This window comes from Anabas testudineus, chromosome 22 (assembly GCF_900324465.2).
Source record: "Anabas testudineus chromosome 22, fAnaTes1.2, whole genome shotgun sequence".
In the NCBI taxonomy this organism is placed as follows: domain Eukaryota; kingdom Metazoa; phylum Chordata; class Actinopteri; order Anabantiformes; family Anabantidae; genus Anabas; species Anabas testudineus.
The window spans coordinates 11027030-11052044 of NC_046630.1; the positions used below are offsets into that span (position 1 = coordinate 11027030).

Here is a 25015-nt window from a genome sequence, read left to right on the forward strand (position 1 = left end):
ATATGAAAATTTACTAATTTGCAACAAAATCCAAAGTGCACATTAAACCAGATCAGGATGTCATCAGTTCAGATATTTCACAGGATAAGTGAAAAACATTAAACTGCTATTGGTGCCACAAGAAAAGTTAATGGATCATCATAAGGCAATGAATATCTGTAGAAATAATCAAGTAGAAGTTTTAATAGAGTACAGTTTTAAAAAGGTTCCGGTCTTCTATCCATCACCTGTTGAGACGATGGTTCATCAGCTCGATGTCTCTGATCCGTTTACTGTCGTTTCATCTTTGTCACACCATGTACCGTGAGTCATGCTGATTGATGTGCAGAAGATTGTTTGGTTGGACTTTGATACCGCTCACTATTGCTCGGCTGTGTCATACTTGGCTTCTGTGAGAAAAACACTGCACTGAGCTGAGCGATTAACAAAACTGTGAGTTTGACGTTTTTATTTCTGGAGCCTCCAGTGGAGATGAAAGGCTGGCATTTCAGATCTGAAGATGCTCCTTAGCCCCGTGCAGAAATGTAGGCTGAAACGCACCGTATCTGCTCTTTTGACTATAAACAGAGATAGCTGTGTGTGTGTCATAAATACAAACACAGTAAACAAACATGTTGCTCTGTATCTACTGAAACACAGAGCTCCTTATTTCGAGGAAAGTCAGAAAGGAGACAGTCGAACTATCTCACTGCATTTGAATAATACATTGGAGTTCTGTTTCAGTGTGGATTTTCCCTTTACGGGAAAACATCATTATCTCTAACACAATGGACCACAGTAACTGCTTAAGATGACTGAAAAGAAGTGTCGTCTCAATGGAATGAGATTCAAATGATATCTTGTGAAAATGTGCCTCACTGTAAACATATAACACATAATATTACACAATTAGACTTTATAAACATCCTACACAGTTTCTCCTGTCCTGTATCTATTCTGCACCTTTAGTCGTGATGAGGATGATCATGTTTCCTAATATTTGTACTGTAACAGAGGTACTTTAATACCCATGTACTCATTGTTCTAACTTCCCCCTCCTATTAAAAAAAAAAACACATCACACTATTTTGTGACTTTGAAACCACTTGTGTACATTTTTGGTTTGAGTTCTTAGTCATATTTATTTTGACTTAAAGACCATCAATCAATATATAAGCAAAAGAAGCACGTTCATAATGAATAAACTGACTGAGATTTTCCTCTTTTTCCCCACTTCACTTTTTTGACACTGACCTCCAAAATACCAAATGTATCTGCTGAAATGTCAGAAGACCTTGTCTTTCTGGCTGCATGCCTCCTTATTAAGCAGGAAGGACCCCTCCCTTTAGGGGAGAGGTGCAAACTCAATGGCTTATTGTCATGTGAGGGTTAAAATAAGCACAGAGACCGAAGTTATTTTAAGTGAATCCTTGATAAATGTTTGGTGGATGCCAGGTCCAAGTTGTTTTTTTTACTATTAATTAACCTATTAATAAATATCACACTAATGGATTTAATAACACTAATAGAAGATGTAAAGGGTGCTTTGTTAGATAGTGGTGCCATGATAATTAATGCCCCTTTAAGTATGCAAGGTAAGAAAATAGTTTAGTTTCAGTTTAGTTTAAGGGAAACTAGCCGAAGAAAGTTCATCAGGTCATATTTTGACGACCTTTCTCTCAATGACAAAAATACAAAGTTACATAAAACACAGCTCCTGTATATCAGCACTCCAGGTGGCACCGAACATGTCGGAGCAGGATTCGTTCACGAGTGGGCGCTGACAGGACTGTAGGTGTTCGGCAGCAGCACCCAGCTCCTTCACCCACTGCTGCCAGGGTTAATACGAGTGTCACAAGAACGGGGCTTAAAGACATTAACTAGGTGAAAGCCATCTGTCAGCCGCAGCGGGGGTTGCAGGAGTCGGTGACATGCGGACGGCGCGTCCGTGGCCCTTTAAGAAACTCCATGTTTTCGCTACATGATGCGTCAACATAAAAAAGCGGATGATGCTGTTAGGCTGTGTAAAAACACGCCGAAGTGAGCCGTAGTTTTCGGAAGCTTTGTTAAATGTGGAGCACGCCTCACTTGGCCTCGCACACCAGTAGCCTGCCGTAGTTTGAAGTGTGGCGAGAGGTGGTTTTTCTTTTACGCGTGGCGCAGCGAGCGGCGCAGTTTGGAGCGAGAAAGAAACGCTTGAGCCGATCAGCTCAGCGTGAGTCGTTCTCCACTCTGTTTTCCTCCTTCACTTGCGGGAAGCGTACACCTGACGCATCTCTCTCACTCTGCCCCCCTTTGGAAGTGATTTGGATTTCTAAAATACCGTGCACGCCGACTTATTTCCCAGCCTACAAAGAGGTAAGACGCAAAATCATTCAACTTCTATCGCATCTGAGGCAAAACTGAAAGTGTCAGGCAGGACAAGATGGAGCGATCAGACTGCTCGGGGTTGGAATAATCTGTCAGCTGTAGACACACACAGATCGTCTGTTTAGCTGCTGCTGATCTAGAAACCTCTTTGGCAACTTTTGGAGATGTCGGTTATGTGTGCCGTCACTTGTGCAGGTGGCACCGTCGTCTTTTCTCGCCCAAACCGTGAAAAGAGCCTCGGCTCAGACTGGTGGTCGGAGAAAATGTCACACAAGCAGCTTCTGCTAAAGTCTAAAGTTTAAAGCTCGACTCTGCTTTGGAGTTCGTGCTTGTGGGTTCACTGGTGTTTGATGGAGATGAAGGATGTCTTGAAGGACATTTAGTTTTTTATTTATTATTCATTTAATAGATTAAATGATTGGTCAAAGTCAAGGGGAATAATCTGCCCATGAGTCCTCATAATGACAAGAATAGTAGGGTTCCAGCATTATTTTAATCAAAAATCCATCAGATATCACTAGAGTTGATGTGAAAACCCCTGAAAGTACAGGTTTTATCAGGGTTATAATGCCTGAAACACAAGTTGCCTGGTAAGTTCCTCAGCATAATGGTGTTTGTAAAGCCTGCTGTGACCAGACAAAGCTGACAATAGAGGTTCAGTTTTGGAGGTTGTGGTAGATTTGTGTCTAGTCAGTTCTCCACAGCTCACCTTGACAGGCCTGTCATAGCAGCATGTTGAAAAGCAGTGCAGTGGTCACACGTCAGCCATGAAGCTTGATATAATCTTATTATTGCAGAAAAAAAAAAAAAACCAAAAAAAAACAAAAACAAAGTGTCCTGTTGTGACCATAAAGTAAGATGAGGAAAATGGGCAACATGCTTCCTGTCATCCAAACACACTGAGTGACAAATACTTCCTGCTCAGATACAGGCCACACTTATAATACAGCTAAAGCTTTATAGTTCATTATCATCTTGCAAATCAAATAGAACAAACTATATTTAAGTATAGGAAGACGTTTTCTGAAAGTGAAAACAACACCCGACCGAGCCAGAATAGCCTATTGTTCGTGCAGCTACATAGGAAAAGTACACTGAAGCGCCCCTTCTTTCCAAAACAGTCATCCTCTCACTGGAGTGCCCCACAGAGGGATGTTAAATATTAGCTAAGAGGAACTCAGACTGCTCACTGGGCTTGATTTATCTGGACGCCACTCAGCACAAGTTGTCTTCTTTTCTCTAACTTTCCAAGCTTTGCTGTCAGATGTTGATTCTTTCTTCACTTTTCAGTAGCCCCTCTTCAAATCAGCCATAGTCAAATACTTATTTTGGACTTGAGTTGCATGATTTTGGGAACCCACAGCATTACAAATAACAAACTATTCATTATCATTTGTATGATGATGTAGCATTGCACCTGTGGATTGTGGCGAATGAATCACCTCACCTTGCTCGACAGCGTCCTAGTTGCTGTAATAACATAATAACAATAATAACTCACCAAACAAAACAACAAACCTGTTAGTGAAGTTATTAAAAAAAGTTGCTGCACTCATGTGATTTGTCTTCAGTTACACCAGCTTTGAATGTTATTGCCCCTTCAGTTTGTCAGCGTGAGCGTCGATGTGGGTTAGTAGGGCCCTCCACCTCCTAGTGAACTCAGTTAGTTTTGGCTTTGAGTAGTTTTCTCCTACTGAAGCATTATTATGTGCACATGAGTTTTACATGTTTTTTTAATTGTCTGATAAATACACATGACACAACAGGAGTGGTCCTGTGTTAATCAGCTCTATAAGCAGATAATTGACACATTACCTGGACATGTTTCACACTATTTGTGAACACGGCTCAGAGCATGCGGTTGTTTCATGTCTACCTTCTGTGGTTTTATGTGTGTAACCCAGGTCTGCATATTTAGCTCTGATCGCTGCCACAATGCAGACGACCTAGACTCAGTACTGCACTGATGCATCTTGTGTAGCTGTGGTGTGAGAAAGAGACAGACAGGCACAACTAAGGAATAAAAAGAGCACTGAATGTTTTTATATTTGTCTTTAAATAGGCCCCCGTGCTGTTGAATACACACATTGCAAGGACATTTCAAGATCAAGTAATAAAGGAGGACACAAGCCACATGTATAATGTCAGTTCACACACTGTCACCAGGGAGCTTTAAACTCTGACCCTAATGAGCTCTGGAGCCTTAGATGCCCATCATGCCTTCTGTGTAACCTAGCCTTAGCTAAGATCTGGGAATTTGGCAACATTACTAAAAAGAACAACAACAACCAGGCAAGAAATACCAGCAGTCAGATGATATAAACCCTCAGGATAGTAAGTATTATGTGGAAAACAGAACTAAGGCAAACTGTCTATTGTAAACAAGCACCAGCGTTTACAGACTGACTTCCTGGCTCAACTTTGACTTTTTGTACTTGTGTAGTTTTGCTTGGAAAAAGTTTTCCTGCCATTTGGGGTTATTACCGTCATTTCTCATACACCGACTTTCAATTTGACCTCTAAATAACACAGTTTACCACCTGTTTAATATTCTGACTCTGTCGAAGCGATGTTGGTTCCCACAGTTCAGCTACTCCTGCACGTTGCAGAATAGTGGCATTGGAACTGGGACCGCGAAGGCCACCGTACAGTTTGTGGAACTTTGTATTTGCATAATTGACAATGAGTTTTGCAGCTGGAACTTGTTGTGCTGTCAAATGAAGGAGCAGTGGATCTTTAGTGGCTCAGGATTAGCAAAGCTCTGCTGTGGGCTGTAGTCCTCTGAAAGACATTAGCCAGCCCCTCTCTCTGCCTCTCTCTGTCTCAGCCTCTGTTTCCTTGACTCACACTGGCAAACTGCCGGAGACACAGCTGTGAAAATTACAGGTCTGTTTCATGGAAACATCGGAGAAGGGGAGGTAGGGCAGGGGGGCTGTGAGGAGAAAAAGAGCAGAGCCCCACAGCCCAGTGTCAGCTGTTGTCGTCCCACAGCTGCAGTGGACATGGAGCTTTCAGAACCGGGGTCTCACACACTACTCCCACACACACTGGGATTGTTTACATGGGGTGGGGACATTAAACCCTGTTTGGCTGAGGGCGCACAGAACAGAAGCCCTCACTGTGACTGACAAACGTCAGGCTCCTTCAGTGAAAAGCACATGGCACCAAGCGTCCTTCGGTTTGGCAGATGCTAAAAGCACGACTGAAGCCCTGGCAGGTGGGAAGGCGGGTGGCTGCCCCCTCCCCTCTCTTTCCTCAGCTGGTTCGAAAATCCAGCGTCAGGCCTTCTTGATCAGAGAGTCATTGTTCATGATGATGATGACAGTCTCTCTCTGTCTCCATTCTCTGTGCTATCTCAATCCATCACCCCCCCCCCCCTCACCTTCCCCAACTCCCGCTTTCTACGAAGTTTGACTTTTCTCGTGCTCAATGAGATGTGAGGTGTGAGATTTGCTCTCCACTCTCCCACTCCTCCCTGGTGCTTTGCGGCGATCTTTCTGAGCTCAGCCTCCCTCTCTATCCGGCTCTTTTTATTTTTTTCCTCTTCTCCCTCTTTACCAGCCAGACTGTCTGGCATCTTGCCCCATCTCTTTGAAGAGGAACAGTAGAAGAAGATAATTACACTTCCTGTCCTGTATCTGCTCTCTAGTGCTTAACTTTGCCGGCTACATGCTGAAGCTGAGAAATAACAGCTTACTAACAGTTCTGTTGTGCAGCAAACATATGGTTTTTAACTTGATGTGCATTTTCTGCTGTGAACTTGTGTTTTGATGTAAATTTAAAAAGCTTTCACGTGCTTTGCCCCATTGTCATCGCTTCAGTTGTTTGTGTGTTCTGTCTGCTTAATCTATTTCTCACATGTAGCGCATTATACATTTGTTTTTTTGTTTTCTTTAAGCTTTGTTCCTGGAAATTTCCACAAATTTCCCTTGAAGCTGTGTTATCATTTATTTCTCTGTATTTGTTCTCTCTATATTCTCCCTTTAAATGTTCTTAACTAACACAGGCACATAATTGTGCGAATAGGTTGTTATCACACAAATAAAACAGGCACGAATAACATTGTTGCTACTAACCACACATGACACATACTTGTCACACACTCTGTACTCAGGTCATCTGAATGGCTTTGCTGGGTCACATGAATCCCTTTAAAATATATATTAAATGCCTAAACTCTGCTGTACACCTCTCCTGATCTGTATTCTGAACTTGACAGTAAACCGTTGCTCTTTATATTTCTGATAGGCCATATTCACAGGTTTTTTAGAGCTAAGCTGGCCTGTGGCATAGGCGACATAGACGGTTGCCAAGGGTGCAAAATGCCAAGGGAACACTGCACAATCATTTTCTTTTTCTTTTTTCTTGTCACAATAGAGCTGCTTTCACAGCAGCTCCTGTCACCCTTCTAGCCTGTTGATGCAAGGGGGTTGAACTGGGCCGGAGCCCACCAGAGGTGAGCTCTGGCTCCTGACATTGACATAGCACCGAGTATTGAGTGTTGCACATGTGACATTTTTGTCCTGAACACAGTGGCTTTCAGACACTGTCTCACGCTGACTAAACAAAAGCAGAATCTGTGTCCTTTGCTAAATAGTTGTGGGTTGTGGGTTGTGGGCGTCGCGCTGCATCGGGATCTATGCCTACTGTAAGTCTGGAGAGGGGCTGTGCACGATTTGCACACATGACACAGCAACGGTAACTTCATTAAATATTCAAATCCTTTGTGTCTGCACCAGCCTTGTTAACTGAAATGCCTTTCTGCACAGCAAATGGGTAATCCGCAGTGAGATCATTCTCAGGGTGAGTCCAACACCTTCATACCTGTCACTACATTATGTTCAGTGAAAACTCCCTCTGAAGAATCACAACTGGTACAATTCTACAGTAGTAGAATTACTGCAAACATTAAACTTATCTCTATCTTATCACTGAGCAGTCAGTCAGATGGTCAGACTGTAACGCTATTTGTTGTACTAGTCTTATAATTTATAGTTCCCCAAATGCAAAGAATAATCTATTTTAGCAAACCAACAGAATTTCACTGTTTTGTGAATTATTTGCTTCTGGAAGTGTATTTAGATTGTTAGATTCAATTTGTATCTGTCTCTGAAAGTTCACCAGTACCATTTTCAACAATGTTTATATATTTATTAAACTTACAAAGCCAAAAGTGTGCCCTTGTGCATGGGTTGGGTGTGGCACAAAAATTCCAGGAACTCAAAAAATAAAAATAAAAATAAACTCTTTATTAAATATGGGCACACAGTGGACAACACACTGAAGTCAGTGAATTGAAGTGTATTGAAATCTACAGTATGTTTAATTTCTTCAGGAATCAACTTTTTAATTTTCTTTTATGGTTATTTGTCATTTTAAAAGTAAACACAAATGTAAAAAGTACTTTACCTCATCCATCTGTCATCTTTTAAAGCTAAAGAGATCAGACTTTTTTGCTCTTTTTCTCTTCTGTTTGTGAAAGAAAGTGTCAGAGTCTGTTTTATAGTGAAATCTTTCAGTCAACTGCAGCTGTAGATATTTTTGTAAACTTATAGTTTTTGGGCGCTGATGCTTTGATAGCTCGGGGGCTGATCTGTAGCAGAATCTGAGCTGCAACTTTTCATGCCAGGGCAAGCAGAGAAAAGGATCAATAAAGTATCACGGTGTTATTTCACTCACCCCGATGCTATCTCTCTGCCGTCAGAGTGAAGAATTCATCATCTTCAGTAAACATCTCCTGAGATTGAGTTTCTGGGGCAATATCTTGTTGAATGGGGATACACGACCAAATGTAGATCAGTTTGGAGATATCTGAGTTAAATGGTCTGGAACACGTGGACCACAACTCTTCAGAAATCCTGTTGAGTGTACAGTCATGCTATTTTTCATTCAGTGACAGATGTACAGATGTTTGCTGAAATAAGGGACACACGTTTCTGACTCTAAACCTGAAGTACAGTGGAAAAGTTTGTCATGATGTGACGTTCTGTTTTTTCTGTTATCATGACAATTTCCATTATTACTGCTGCTACAATCAATGCTTTTATAACAGCAGGGGATCAGTGTAATTAACTGTAATGTACAAAGACTTGCTAGTGATGACAAACTAAGATTCGTCAGCCATCATTGCAGTTCACCTCACTTCTGCACAACTTGTACAATGTCCTTGAGCTTATTGTTTTTCTGGCTTCCAACTTCAATGTTTTGTTTAATTTTACAGCTGTCACGGAGTCACTTCAGGCACAACAACCAGCTGTTGTCAGTGGAAACAAACTAAAAAAACAGCAACCCTATTTTAGGTTAGTGCTCAGCTAGCTGACGGACACAGTTGTTTAATTGAAGAGCTAGATATTTCCCTTGTGAGTTGGTGGTGACCAAAAACAGAGCTGAAAGAGAGCGAATATTACAGGTTGTGACTGCTGGACATGTAGCCAGTCAAAGAGGTTTAGAAATGTTAAAGAGTTCAATATTTCATTTGCAGAAATGATTTTAATGTCTGCTTTGCATGCGTCAAAGTGTGTGTGTGAGTGACTGAGTGCTTCCTGCATGTAGGAAGCATTTAGTTCTCCTCTCCTGCTTGGTGCCATGCATTTCTCTGCAGTGTGTTGCAGTGTGTTTATTGCTGTTCAGGTCAACTCTCAGCAGTCTATACTCCCTCAGCTTCCTCCTGTGTTCACGTCTCGTTAACTCCGCACACTCGGCTCGTTCACAGTCGTTAATTACACACTGTAAAGCTGATATTGATGAGGACAATCAGTGTTCATCCCAGTTAAGCTTGGCTACTTGCTAACTTGATAACATAGTGTCTTTCCAATCACTTAAGAGGCAGAGCCTGCTGTTTGGTGCAGATACTGATCGCTGACTTATCGTCATTGACTGTGCTTTGTTTATGTCATCCAACTGATCAATCATCCACATTATTAGATCGCTTGTATCGTTAAGAGAAGAGGATACAGTAAATGAGACTAATTAAGACTGATGCATGCCTCTGTTTTCCCCTGTCAACGATATAGGAACAAATTACTGGAATAGTCCTTTAGGAATCCACAGTATGGACCTGATAGTAGTTTTATAGTACAGGAACTCAGTGCTCTATAATATCTTTAAGATGTTATGTAATAATAACATTGTGTGGTGTTCATGCACAGTCTCCAACTAACAGTTATTTTCATTATTGATTAATCTGCCAACATCAAAACGTCTCAGGGCACAATGATGATGTCTTCAGGGGAATTACTCTATAAGCAGAAATCCAAAGATCTTCAGTTTACTATCATATAAAGATGTAAACACAGAAATTCCTTACACCTGACATGTCATCATTTCACTCAAACCCTGTTGCTGCTGATACATTTCAGCTCTTTACATAACGTTTGTGTTAGGTTCACATTTACAGTCATTTGGCAGATGACTCACAAGTTAGGTACAAGACAGACTAAAATAAAACCGTAATGTAAAGTTACAGTTAACTACACATACAAAGACTGAACCATGCTTTATACACAGTGAATTAATAATAGTCTAATATTTCTACAGGATATTAATTGTACAATAACACTTTAATATAATGTGTTTATGTTTAACATGAGCATATTAGATGTCCGGGATGTGAGTGTTTTCTGTGTTTATTCTTGTTTTCCCTAATTCTACTTGTTTTATAAGAGAGTAGTTCATTTTATTATGACTGCACGAGCCAAGTCATTAGTGAGAAATATGAGTAATTAATGCGCCGCTAATTTAATGAGTATTTTTATCCACAATTTAACTTACTACAGGGACACAGTGTGTTCAATGCACAGTGATGTTATCTTTAAGTGTTGTGTGTTAAATTTCAATATGGGCCTGTTACAGTGATTGTACAGTAGAAGACTTTTTATATCAAGAGTAGTACTTGAGCCTATTACAGTGGGACACGTCCTTCTATTTTCTTCTGTCATGGAAAAACACTGAAAGTACAAAGTACTGTACTTGTACTTGTCCTTATATCTATATTTACTTACTTTTTAGAATCTGAATAACCTTGAAAATCGTTCAATATAACATAAACTGCATTGCTACCAGCTGTAACATCAAATCAATGAACACAATCATGCATAAATCAATTTAATTCAGCAATAACAAGGCATGTTGCTTAAAGAATAGGCCTACTTTTACTTTTGGTACTTCAAGTATTTGGGGGGGCTACTTTTACTTAAGCAAATGACCTTAATGCGTCTTGTACCACAGCCCTGGTTTTAAGGTTTGATCCTCTTGGGGGAAGTTTGGTGATTTCCAAGTGGCTGTTTTAGCACTGCATGTTAAAATAGAGGTAGTCATTATGTAGCCAGGTGTTTAGGACACACGGCAGCTTCTTACAGGAAATACGAGCGGCTATGTCGGGAAATAAAAAAAAATAATAACACTGTGAAGTGGCGAGAAATTGTCGCTGACATTACAGTTTAGTGTCTGTGGGAATACAACAGCAACATGACAGTGATTTGGCCTTACAGAGGGATGTCCCGGTGCAACGGCGAACGCAGGCAGCGCATGAATATTATCTCCAGCATGCCACTTCGGAAGTAGGTCACCGCTCACCGATTTGTTCACCATGTCTCCAGCTACTGTGGACTGCTCGGTCCGCGGATCGCTCTCCAGGTCGACAGCCCGACCCAGTGGAAACTGAGGATCGCTAATAGCACGGACAGGATTTCTTTGAACGGGGTTTTTTTTTTTTTATTATTCCTCATTTGCGACTGGACACACAAGGTAATGATGAATCGCGGCTGTAATTCCCGTCACAGTTGGAGATGATAGGATCGTGGTGGTGGTGGGGGGGGGGGGTAGCCTGCTTCTAACAACTCGGCTGCAACGCGAGCGCGTAATGACATTAAGCAGCAGCTCAGCTCCAGATCCACGATTTATCTCGAAGGTTCTGCAACATTTCCACTCGTCTCCCCGCAGAGGAGCTTTCCTCACTTCTCATATCACTGCCTGCACTCCTGCCACGGCATGCTGTCACATTTCCACCGTCCACCACCATGGCCAACTACAAGATCAGTAGGCGAGTGTGTTTTAGCACCGTGCGCAACGCTGCCCGCGATTGCATTTTCGGCTTTTTGACTAATCCCGATCCGCGAGTGGTGGGTGTGTGTTTGGAGCTGCTGGTGGCTCAAACTGCATGGAGGTGAAGGGAGGTAGTGTTGGTGGATGGTGAGTGTTGGCGGTGTTGGGGTTTTTTTTTTTTTTTTAGGACTGTTGATTTGCTCCAGGAAAGTAGACTTGCGTTAATAGGCACTATCTAGAGCTGCACCCAGTACACCAGCTCAAACCCCCAGGAGCTCCTTCATCGGGGCTGTTTCTCTCACGATGACAGGTCTACACCATGTCCCTCTTCTGAATGAGTCTGTGTGACAGCCAGGCAGCACAGCCGCCTCCTTTATCTGACTCCCGATACAGATGAAACTGCAGTTAATGTGCCATCAGGAGGAGAGAGAGAGAGAAATCCGTGACACCAAATTGTTCCTAAGTAAGTTTTATGTGTCAATTATGCTCAATTAACTTTAAATTGCAGATCAGTAAAGGCAGGGTTCATTCTCCAGTTTAAAAAGAGCTGTAATTTTCAGAAGTATAAATAGCTATATCTTTCCATTTGATCTTTTGAGTCGGTGCTTCCTACCTAGGGGTCAGGACTCCAAGTGGGATCCAAATTTTCCACCACTTAATACGCCCACTCCATCATACTAAAAATCCTTTTTATTCCACTACATTTTCCTGACAGCCATTCAAATATGCAACAATATAAAATTGGCTTGTAAAACTGCAAAGGCATCCAAAGACATGATGAGTTAAAACAAAACAAAAAGCAGTACGAGCTTAATAATAATAACAATAAAAGCAGTAAGAAAGATACCATCCTGCATGTGGTTTGTCCTATATTTAGTCAATAACAGTTTACTTAAAGATACAGTATGTAACTTTTCTTAGAACGACTTTATTCTCCACAACCTATCTTCATGCGGAAAGTTGCCATTAAATCCTCCTGTGCCACAGACTCATTGAACATCGAGTGCAGAAATACTCACTTCTAAATGTTTTTGTGCAATATTCTCATTTATTGTAATTTCATACTGACTCATACCTGAAGTGCCGAGGGCGATGAAGCGTATAGCAGAGCAGGCAGAGGGAAGTCTCAGTGGAGCAGAGTGGATTGATTTGGAGTTTCATGGTAGCAGTTGCTCAAGTTGCATATTGTGGCTTTAAGAACATTTTGAATGTAAGGCTTTCACTTGTAATAGAGAATATTTTAGACTCTACTTTGCGGACTTTCACATCTTCAAATCTCAGAAATGTCGCCATCTGAATCAGCCATAGAATGAGAGATAATCACTTTGGTTAATCTACACACTGAGGTCATAACTTCATGAGCAGCAACACATTGTTTTATTTGAAAATTTTCAAGCAGCATTTCAAAGAAAATTGTGATTATTATTAAGAAAAAAATATTAATATAGAAGACACATTATCTTAGTATGTTCATCATCAGCATTTTGATTCATGGTTGCAGAGTTTATGTTAATATTTCTTCAAAGTGTCCTGAAATGAATGTTGAGGTTTTCAAGAACCTGTGTGAACCTGTGTGTGGGAGTGTTTGGGTATAAGTATTGCAGCTTTGCAAGGTTGAGTGTGTGCAAACTGCTTTTAAGCCGGTGCCTTGTTTTAAGTTTACTTTCTTACCAACATAAAAAACACACAGAAATGTAAGAGCATAGTCTTAAGTTGACCCAAAACAAATCCATCCTGTTTTTTTGTTGTGCTCTGTGTGGTGAAGGTGTAGTCAGGGGAAATAATGATGCTCTTCAGAGTGCTCCTGTGCTTTTGTTGTACATGCTTGTCCTATTCAAATGAAGCAACTTGATTTGATATCCACAGACAGAAACTCAATGTGAGGCTCCTTCGGTTGTCTTGTTATCTGGAAATTAAATTTCACTGTCATGCATTGCATTTCATGGTTCACCGAGTCATTCAGCAATAATGGCAGACTAGGTTATGAGGTTTCAAAATGTCCAACAACAAAGTTGTGTCCACTACAGAGTCCAAGTGGGTTTTTTTTTTAACTCACTTCCCTGTAGGTATCTTGTTGAATGTATTAACAAGGTATTAAATGAAAACAACAGATTACAGCTTTCAAGAGTCACAAGGTGAATTTTAGAAATCCATTTAAGATTTCATAGAAAGCCATTGTGCCAGATTATGAACTGGTTGGCATATTGTTCACATTAAACAGCTTACTTTGTCTTTGTGCAATCAATTCACCACTCTAAGCTTCATTAGGTGTTATAAGAATAGCAGATTTGTCGCACACTGCAAATCTAATGTTGCGAGGAAGTTGTGCAAATAGTGTCTGTTAGTTAAGTGATGCTGTTATTACTATGCAGCGCAAAATCCACTTACAGTGCAATGTCAAAAACACTCCACTCAGTTACTGTCAACACTTACATACTGTAGCTGTGTACTTGAAGATATAGAGGAAATCCTTTTCCCCTGATGTAGATTCAGAAAAAAGAAGCCCTGGAAGCCCAGTCACTACAAACTTTGTGCTTCTCACTAGATAGACAAAAGTAAATCAGTTCAGGTAAATCCTGCTTTTTCCATTAAGGTGAACTTTAATATGTGAGGTGATGCATTTTCCATCAAAGTAAGAGATATCACATTTCCATTACTTTTTGATGATGTTTCCATGCACTTTGCAAATAAAGGTTACCTCTCTGTGGAGCATAGGATGTTTGCAGTATATTATCTTACATGAAGTGTAGTCAAAGAATAGGTGAATACAGTTTTATTCATGAAAAACTATTTCTGTATTGATTTTGTTACATCAGTCAATAATTTAGGTCATTTTTAAGCAACCATTGAAACAACACATGGAGGCTGCTTTGCAATTTTTTGAGCTTAACTTGTAATATTTCATACACTTGCATGATGACAAAATATGAGTAATTTCACATATTTACTTAAAAATCACTGAGAAATATTAAACCTTAAATCTCACATTGATTGCAAGTGATTCTAACTTTGCACAAACTGTCTCCTTATTAAAAAGAAACTGTTCAGTATGTGTCAGGTATTAAATGAAACTGAGTCTGGAACACATGTCTGTGTGTAACAAACATCCTTGTTGACTTAGTTTTTGGAGGTCAAGTAGAATAATTGTGCTTCTGGACTGCAGAAAAAAGATGATCCATCTTTTTATGTTGCACACGGGAGTGTCATTGCACAAAAGGTCACTGACAGTTGAATCATCAAGAACTTTAAAGGTTTGCTCTAAGTGGGGTATTTTTTGTGTTGAGAGAGCACAAAGACACATATTACCGATGACCACAAAGCTTATTGTGCATCTTTTACAATAAAGTTGTAAGGGGAGCCTCTGTACCAGCCTGTTGACATGGAAACTGAAGAGGCTATTGTTTGGCAAGTGGTTCTGCCATCAGCTTTGGTGAAATCATCATCAATTCACGAGTCATTTGATCATACTGTTCATTTTTGTGTCTCCAAATGTTGGAGAATGAATTATTCCTTAATTTCGTGCCACACAGTGTATTAAAATAATTCACTAGCCTTTTGGCCTCACAGACAACTGCAGTAAGTAATCTGAGCAGGTCAACCTGTCCTTGCAGTCCTTAGATGTTTAATCTAATTACGTAGTCTTTGGTAAGCTATAGTAACACTTCTGAAGATCAGCTGCACGCTGTGACTGCAGCTGATTAAACCTCTAGATCACCTCTAAAAGAATGAATCAATCCAAACATTAAATACATCACTTAAACGCCTCATCTGTACCACTGTATTTCAATTGTGAGTGGGTGAAGGCATCTTCCTGGTGGATTTGTGAGTCATTAATCTGCTTTAACATGAATTCAATGAGATGGAAAAGGTTTTTTTTATTTAATTTTATTATGGCTGACGTCTTAAATGAAAATATGTAACTATATAACAACTACAGTACAATAAATAATATATTATGAGAGCAAAAAAAAAAAAAACTGAAAAAAATGTAAAATCAGTTGTTAAATAATGCACCAGAGGTCTGTCTGTTGAATTAAGTCACTCTAAAAGAGTGAAGTTGATGTGTGGTTAAATATCTGGTCTGGTCTGATCTGATCTGATCTGTGTCTCCCCAGAGAGTGTATGGACCCATCTGACGATCCTTTATGATGCTCACTGAAGGCCCTCTCTGAGCTGAATCCCACCATTGTATGATCCTGTGGATGAAGAGGAAGTGGTGTATCTGCTCCAGGACGCTGAGACCATGGTGAAAGCTCAGCGTAACCAGCCAGTAATATGCGGGAAGCCGTGGAAAGAGAAGGGAGGCAGTGTAAAAAAAGGAAAAAAGAGTAAGAACGAGCTGAGAGGAAAGAAAAAGAAGGAGAAGAAAGAGTTGTATCGACGTCGAAAAAAGACACTGACTGTGGGTGATGGAGATGCACTGGACTGTTGTGTTCTGCTTACTCGTCTGGAGGAGAAAGGAGTTGTGGGTAAGGAAAAATATGCACCACAAGCACGGAAACAAAAGGGTTTAAAAGTCAGAAAGAAGCTGCACTCCAGCTCCACTCACAGAAGGACCAAATCTGGACTAAAGAAAGCTTCCGCAGACAAGAAGCAAGCACTAGAACCAAAAATCAACCATTCAGACGCCTTACTCATGTGTACCACACCTGTCCTTGAGCCCCGCAGGCGCAGAATGGCCTCGCTCAATGCTGAGGCTGTCAACAGCTTGCTGCTCTACAGACATGACTCTTTTCCATCAAATCTCACAAAAAAACAGCAACCTCCCAAGGAAGATCCAGCTAAAGATGGTCTCACTGACACTGAACATAGGGATCATAAAACCAAACCAAGTGCTTCAGAAGGGAAAGCAACCCCAAATGAAAAACCTAAAAAACAGAGGCGGTCAAAAGTGGAGGCTCAGAACATTGACTGGTTAAGTTTGTTGACGCCCACTCCTCGGCGTCAGGCAGGTCTCACTGCTGCAACTCTGCTCAAACTCACCAGCTCCCAGTATGGAACCAAACGGCAAAGGAAGACCCAGTCCAAGCCAGCGGGTGGAGGTGAAACTGCAGCTACAACTCAGGATGAAGCCAGTGAAAAACCTGTGTGCAGAGGAACAACGCAGACCAAAAAGACAGTACATCCCAAACACGAGGAGCAACTAAAGCACAGAAAACCAAGTACAGAGGATTCTGTCTATTCCCAACTGGGCCCTAATATCCAAGGATGCTGTAGTTTATGTAAGACAGAGGCTATGGATCCTGAGTGGAAAGGCACCACAGGGGAGCCGGAGTGCCTCAAGCATCCTCTTCATTGTGGTTCAACACTGGGATTCTCCTTAAAAACTATTAAAGAGGAGCAAGTGGAGACCAAGGTGTTGTCCTGCTACTGCTGCTCACAGAAGAGGTGTGTCGAGTACTGTCACAGACTGGCCCTCTTCCTGGATGACAAGACCTTCAAGGAACCAGAGGATGGCTCTCTGGCCGATGTGTTCCATCACCACCATCATCATCACCACCATCTTCAGTCCCCCCACTCTGTACCCCACCCAGCAGCCTTAAACATCAGCCCACACACATACACGTGTTTTCCTGGCTACTATGTCCATTTCAGCCACTCGGACACCTCACCTTCACCCATGTCACCACTTGCTTTATGTCATGGCAAGAGACCCAAGCTCCCCAGCACAGGTCCACAGCCCTCAGGGATTACACATCCAGTGTACTGCTGCACCTCGGTGGAGGCTTGCTACGGAGAGCCCTGCAGGATCAACGGCTACTCTACTTATACCAGTGTGATTCCAGCCATAGCCAGAGGAAGGTGCTCTTTCAACCCCACAGACTGCACCAAATGTAAACATGACATCAAAAGAGGTAAGACAGGTTTACTTTGTGTGAATACCCAACACTTTGACTGAATTGTTTTTGCAGAAACCACCATAATGAGTCAATGCACTGACAGCTTCTTTAAGGGCATCAGATACAGCTCAAAAGTACCCATTATCTTCTTGATTCGAAAGGTTGACCAGAAGTAAGGGCAGTTTGAGCCACACTTTGACTTGAGAGTAAAGGTGGTAGTAATATAGTAAATATTAGCTCATCTTAAATATTATAAATGGGGGTTGATTCCTGATCATTCCTCTGAAGCCACTTGTCAGATAATGACACAATTAATAACGAAGTAAACAAACAGAGAGTGTATAATTAATCTTGGTAGGTATTAGATTTGTGTTTCTGCTCTTGAAAGAAGCTTGATTTTGGTGGAAAATGGCAAATGGTGATCAAACAACTGTTACATGGGGAAGACCAGAGATAACTGAGGCCTAATTAAAGAGTCATTCCAGCAACTTCTTTTACTTCTCACTACAAAGATGGAAGGCTTGCTAGATACAAATAAAAAAGAAAAGAAAAGACAAAAGTAGCAAAGGCTGAGATAAGTTCCTTAATTTAGCTCTTTTGTTAGACTTCACGCGCAGGGTAATTATCCATGTTTTAAACTCTGTGCTGCCTGTTTGTAAGAGAGGATTTCTGTTATCAGTTTTTAGTCTCCAAGTCATCCGGATGACATCAGGGCTATTTTCTCAGATGTAGAGAGCTTCCTCCAGAGATACATAAATTAAACCGTTGGTACAAGCGGAAGAGGGCTCCTTATGTTGAGTCAACTGAAGTTCATTTGTAAAATGGATAAACTGTTACTGTAAAACAGTAGGATTCTGTAAAAAGTCTATGAGCACAATACAGTTATTAGGTTATGTAGTATGCAGTGTCCCTCTTAGTGTAGCTGCCAAAGAAGCAGAATGTGCTGAGAATAGCTATTATGTCAGGCATTTTTAATCTCCCATTTTGGAATGTCACTTGAGTGGGAAGTAACAAAAAATATCAGATAAAGGCCAAGACCTCTTTTGTCTCAGTTTGAATACAGGCAGCCGGACAGTGAATACAAAGCCTGCGCAGCTGAAACCTAATGAGCTGATTGTATGGGCTCAAGTGTCGGTGCTGTGTTCAAGTCAGAGCTATGAACCAGAACAGGAAAACTCTTTGTGATGTCTGCGGTACAACGTGCAAAGCAGTATGAGTATGTGAGTGTCTGTCTGCGTGTCTGAGCGTCTGTGTTTATGCTTCAAAATACCTGAACGTGACCACCTCAACATAGCACTTGCACACGAACACACACACACACACACACACACACACACACACACACACACACACACAGTCTCTTTCTGTGGTCTCCAAAAGCCACAACCAGGTCAGGCTGTGAACGCTTGCTCTACCAAAGCACTGCCAACCTTCATATCAGTGAAAAACGTTTACTTTTTCATGGAAGACATTTTGACAAGAAAAAGTGAACCTTTTGCAATTTCATGGTTTTCTGCATTGATTTGTCATAAAATGTGATCTCAAGTAACAAATTCAAGATTCAAGATTCAAGATAAAAAAAAATGTATTAATCCCAGAGGGAAATTGTTTAAATATATAATAATAATAATAAAATATAATGTGCCTAAAATAATAACACAGAAAAAAGTCTGATCTTGAGTCATGCCTCGCCAAAAGGAGCTTTCAGAGGATCTCCAAACAAAAATTGTTGATTTATAAAAAGCTGGAAAGGGTTAAAAAGTGATGTTAAAGACTTTAGAAATACACCTGCTTGCTGTGATTCGGAGGAAGATGAACTCCCAAATTTATCAAAAAAATATCAGGATAATGTGAGAAAGTCTATACGTCAGCCGAAACTCTGGAGACGTTAGGTGATGCAACAGGACAATGACCCAAAACACACAACAGGATGGCTTCAGAAAAACAAAATCTGCCTTTTGAAGTGGCCAAGCCAGAGCCCAAACCTCAACCCAACAGAGACGCTATATAACGACTTGAAGAGAATCGTACATGAGACATCCAAAGAATATGACCGAGCTGAAGCAGTTCTGCAGGAAGAATGGGCTAAAATTCCTCCTGAACTATGTGCAGGTCCGATCCACACCTACAGGCAGCACTTGGTTGAAGTTATTACTGCCAAAGGGGGGTCAACCTGTTATTATTTCCAAGAGTAGGTGTAGGTGTTAAATGTGTGACTGAATAGGTTTGTACACCTTGACTTTCCTGTTCATTTAAAGAATTAGTCCAGGTGCACAGACTTTGGTGACCTCATGTTAACAAAGTCACACCCAACCTCAACATGCACAGAGGTAATCAGCCATTATGGGTGTGGCTGTGCAGCAAGCTAGCAACTAACTGAACAACATAGGAGCTCAGAGCCAGATCTTCCTCTCACAAGGTGATCAAGTTGTTGCAGTTTTAAAGCATTGAAAAATAGCCACTGGATCATCACAGCTGTGTTAGCAGCGTTTTAATGCTGCTGCATATCGCCCAACGCATTCTCCACGGGGGAAATAAAGGCTGCTGATGAGGTTTAGATTCAGAGAGCTGAGAGATCACACCAAAATAAACTGACCATTAAATCGTGTTAATGACATCACTACAGCTGTATCGAGGGAGTGCGCACAACCTGTTTTTGTTGTCTCACACAGAGGAGAGTGTTTTTTACTGTTAGCTAAATGGCTTAGTGTGTGTGTGTGTGTGTGTGTGTGTGTGTGTGTGTATGGCTGCTCTCTTAATTCTATAATTGACCTTAATTGAGACTCTATTAACCTTTTCTGCTGGTTCTGCTGAACTAATAACAATTGAGTGCTATCCATGTGTCTGTTATGTAACCTTGTTAAACGTTGTTGCTACTTAAAGGACTGTGTGCACAAGTTTCACTCTAGCTCATTATCTTGCCATTTCTGTCCCGTCTTCAGACTACCCATCAGGCCTCAATGACCACCACAGTCCCTCCTCTATCCCCATCTGTCCAAGCCCCAGAATCCTCACTGGCTGCCCCATTCCCACTGTGCCTCCAGCTGGCCAATCAGTGCCCCACGTTCAGACTCCGTTGTCCGACCCCAGCCAACCACAGCCTCCGCTGCAGGTGGCGAAAGAGTGTCCGCAGAGTGCCAAGTCGCCCAGTGGGTCAAGGTCTGGCGCACGAGGCACCGGCAGCATCAGCTCGGCTGGCTGCCCTCTCAACAGGGACAAGAAACAGAAGCTCAACCCTGCCAGCTTTGGAGGGCGCATGGTTGCCAAGCAGCCAAAGAACGTCCACCAAAAAAACACCAACGGCTGGCAGCCAGTTGGCGTGCCCTTTCAGAGAGAGGTTTTCTCTGTGGTACGTAGAGAAAGTCATGCTGATGTTTTTTGACACAGCCGAGATGGTGCCGCTTGTAATTAAGTCTGGTGTAATTTAACTTGACTGTCCTAGGAGAGTTTAGTGATAATTCATCATCACGTGCATCATTCATCATCACTTTTTTTCTGACTTTCACATCTGAAATGTCCACGTCTTGTTGAGTCACAGAAATCATTCAATACAGATCACACCCTGCAGCTTTTTATGCCCAGCCCAGAGTCAGTATTTCCTGCTGCCTGTGTTCCCAGGGCGAGGAGAGTCTGGTGCTGAGGAAGTGTTTTGAGGGAATCCAGAGGGACGGAGAGCTGATTCGGGTCAGAGACGCTGTTTTGCTGAAATCTGGACCTCGGAAGAAGTCTCTGCCTTATGTGGCCAAAATCTCAGCTCTGTGGGAGGAGCCAGAATCAGGTAAGACACACACTGTACTCGGTGTGTTTACTCACAACACAAGAGAAGCTGAAGTAATGCAGTAATAACTACCTCAAACATCGAAGTAAACTGTGCTTGTATTTCTTGTAGGAGAGCTGATGATAAGTTTGTTTTGGTACTACCGCCCAGAGCACACACAGGGAAGACGCAATCTCAGCATACATTGTGAGGTGAGAACCACATTTTTTTTTATACCACAGCCACAGAAGTAAATGGCTTGGTAAGTGGTCATTAGATGTTTAATAAAATGATATACCAGGATACTTGAAACATAACTCTCCACTAATTGAGTGTAAATCACTGTGTAAGGTACAATACAGTACAGTATATTAAACGTTTTGTCAACAGACCCTATAAAAATAAAGAAAGCAGCAGTGAACTTACCTTTCTAATAAGTATTGCGTGTGTAGCCGGGCCTGATTCAGCTCGTCCACGCAGAGAGCTCCTCAGCCATGTTTTTCTGTTGCCCACCCTACATTATGGAGTTTTCCATGTGCTGCAACGTATGCAAACACAACTTAAGGCACAGTTTTCTGGTCCAAGTCTGCTTTCTTATGTTTTATGCATGATGCAACTACAGTTATTGTGTATTGGGCCATGGTCATTACAAATAAATGCAGCATGCTGCATGTTACACTCCTGTGTAGACACACAGGGAGCACCAGAGCTGCTGCTCTACTAATTAGCTTCTAATGCCACACCTTCTATGTAGACATGTATTCCTCTTTGCCATAGACTTCAAGCATCATCCACACACTATTAAAAATACAACAGTTTGCCACGTGCTTGTACTGGCTGACATTTTCCTTTATTACCATGACCATGAGCACTGTGGTTTCTTTTGGGTTAATCACACACATTTTTCACACATTGTGTATGCTGTCAAGAGGGCACCGTCACATTTTCTCATGCACACATGTGTAATGTGTCCATATACATAATGCCTAAAGATGCCAAGACTATACACGCTCCCACGCACTAGTACTCACTAGAGCACTAAATATGTATTAATTTAAGGCTGAAAATAGTCCCCAACCTATGCATCATTTACTGCTTTTTGAATTCACTTGCTTCTTAAATCATTTACCCTTTTAAAATTAAACTATATGTTTTTCAGAAGCGCAAAATAGAGCTTACAGCTATACAGTGTTGGACTGTTCATAAGATTTGTTGACAGAAAAGAAAATGAGTGACACAAGAATTATTCTCTAAACCCCAACCTCCCTTTTTTCATGATGGCTATAAACTAAGTACATTATATTTGATATTTTTTCTGGTTATTCAGTAACTGTAAATGTGTTTCAATGAGATGGTAGTACGTAAGCACGCCACACACATGCAGGCAGACACACACACACGTTGTTGAAATGTTTCTGTTGTGTTTGCTTCTCCCAAAGGAGCAAGTTGTACTTTATTCAATCACTACAAACAATAAACCACACGGAGTCTGTCTTTTCTTGGCTGCACTAACAAACAACAAATACATCAGAGTAGCGGTGTGAGCTGTGCGGCTCTGAGGAATATTTGGTAAGAGTGAAGTGAAGCTGATAGAGAAGTGTTTGTGCCCAATGTAGAAGAGAGATGAGGTCCCTTTCAATTGTTAAATAAAAATATTCAAATATTGTTAAATGGCTATTTTTATTCTGAGCTAACACCTGAATAAAACAACTCTTTTTCTCTAGAATGAAATCTTTGCGTCCCGTCACCAGGATGTGAACAGTGTGGCCTGTATTGAAGACAAATGCTATGTCCTAACATTGGCACAGTATTGTCGGTAAGAAAGAAGTTTTTTTTTACATCTTCAGTGGTACTAGGATTTTTCATACAACAGTACGTGGACCTGCTAAGGACACTGTACTGAATAGTAGTGGTTTATGAAGCTTTTCTCAGTTCTCAGACTGTGTTGCAGAATGTTTTTGAAGGTGTTAAGAGTTTGATGCCATGTATTTGTGCTGTGTCCAGATTTTGTGCCTTGGTAAAACGCCGCAGGGAGGGCGTACATGACAGCGCCGCCTCCCTGATGGTGCCACCTGTTGTTAGCAACACCATGCCTGCCCACCACTGTGTGCCCGATGACGTTGACCCAGACCTGGTGTTTTTCTGTCGACACGTTTATGACTTCCGCTATGGACGCCTACTCAAGAACCTGCAGTAGCATGTGATGGGCCATGACACATTATGCTGCTGCTCTGGTTTAATTCTCCGCAACTTTAATTAGCTACATGCCTACCTGCTGCCTCTGTGAGAGAGGAACTGGAAGTTTAGGATGAAGGATTAAAAGATGAGCCTATTATAATTTGAAATCTCTTGTTCATACTTTACATGATGCCACACGTTTATTTAGTAAGAGTGATGGTCAGACGTAAGAGTTAATATGCCATGCCAAATGGTTGTATAATGGTCTTAAATGGTCATTTACTGTACGGCTTTCTGGTGTAGTAGCAGCTGTGTGAAGACTCTGGGACATGCTCTGCTGTAGAAAATGCTACTGTAGCTCTTAGAAATGTGACTTTTGATAGAGGACAGGTTGATGTTACAAGTGAATAATGTTACTTTCTGTGTGTCTCAATGATATGACATAGAGCTCAGGCTCAGGCATAGTGTGCCGCATTAGTTCCTGTGAAGAAATGAGAAACAAGGAGATTTTGTGGCTGAGTGGCTGAAGACTTCATCACATTCATCATTGGATTTCTCTTTAATTTGTAGCTTCTTGGTGACCATCTCGATGTAGAAACATACAGTTTTCTACGACGTAATGTATGCTGACATTTTATAAAAAAGCTTCAATTTGTTCAGAGGAACAATACGGGAAACATGTTAAAAACTACTTGTCTAACTTTGAAAAGAACCAAGTTCCCAGTTTTCCCCACTATTTTTAGTTAATCAGCTACTGGCCCTAGCTACATATTTACTCTGAAATTCACCTCTGTGGTGATTTCCACACCGTACAACAACAAAGAAAGCACACTTCTATTTGTTTGGTTTTGCATTGTGAAGATGTCCAGTGAGCCAAGCGACTAGGAGGTTTTTGTTATGCCAATGCCATTGAATATTTTTATTTCTCAAAGCTGTTTGCCAGAGGTGTGATTTGACCCTGGATTCAACTAAGTGTATATTTGCATTTATATATCTGGATGAGTGTCTCTTCATGGCAGATGGCTTCAGTTAGTCACCTATATTCTTGTTTCCTCACCAGTGAGATGGTGAGTAATATATTCAGTGTAGCATTTAGATCTGTGATGATTCATTCCTATGTTTGAGAAAAGATGCATATTTATTTCTGTACTGAAAATATATAATTTATTTTCAAAAGATAATTTTAAAGAATAGAGGTTTTAGATGAGTGGCTTTCATTCCTGATTAGGACGGAGGTCCAACTTGTTTCTCCTTCTTAGCTGCACTGTCTACGATGAAAATTGTGTGAGTCATTTGCAATAGTGTTCCTGTGACTGATGGAGCTTGCTTTCCCAATAGAGGCGTATTGTGTGTTGATGTTGATGTCCTCCAGGCAGATCTGGAGGACACACGTGGAGTATGTGGTAGGATTTCAGATACAGTTTGAAGGACACCAGCTAACGTGTGACCAGAGATGCTTAACCTGCAGGACCAAATCATACCTTGGCCTCCCCCAGCTTCCTGTCACGTCTCCTCAGATGATAAAGCTTTGCCTGTTCACCTTTAAATGCTACAATGATTTAAACGTACCTTGCCACTAGCCTGTGCCCTTGATCTTGCTGCCTTATAGAGCATTCCTAGCCTTTCATTTAAATCTCAGCCTTGTATTATGAAGCTTCTTAGTGTGCTGATATTGATTCCTAGATGCTTGAAATGCGTCTAAAGTACATCTCATTGATGTCATTTGAAACATAAAAAAGACCCATGATTGACACATTTAATCAGACAAATGTCTGACCATGTTTGATTCAAATTGAAAATGATCAGTAGTATCAAAGAACCAGCACCTGAAGACTTAATGGCTGTTAAA

General features: G+C 41.2%; 1 protein-coding gene across 1 annotated transcript; it reads left to right on the top strand.

The window, feature by feature from the left end:
- The first annotated feature begins 1757 nt into the window (after window positions 1–1757).
- Window positions 1758–25015, top strand: bahd1 (bromo adjacent homology domain containing 1). The gene is made up of 7 exons (XM_026339504.1): window positions 1758–2337; window positions 15507–17246; window positions 20174–20580; window positions 20850–21009; window positions 21121–21200; window positions 22713–22804; window positions 22993–25015. Exons 2-7 carry the CDS (start codon window positions 15635–15637, stop codon window positions 23183–23185), a joined length of 2544 nt encoding a protein of 847 aa, XP_026195289.1. The 5' UTR covers window positions 1758–2337; window positions 15507–15634; the 3' UTR covers window positions 23186–25015.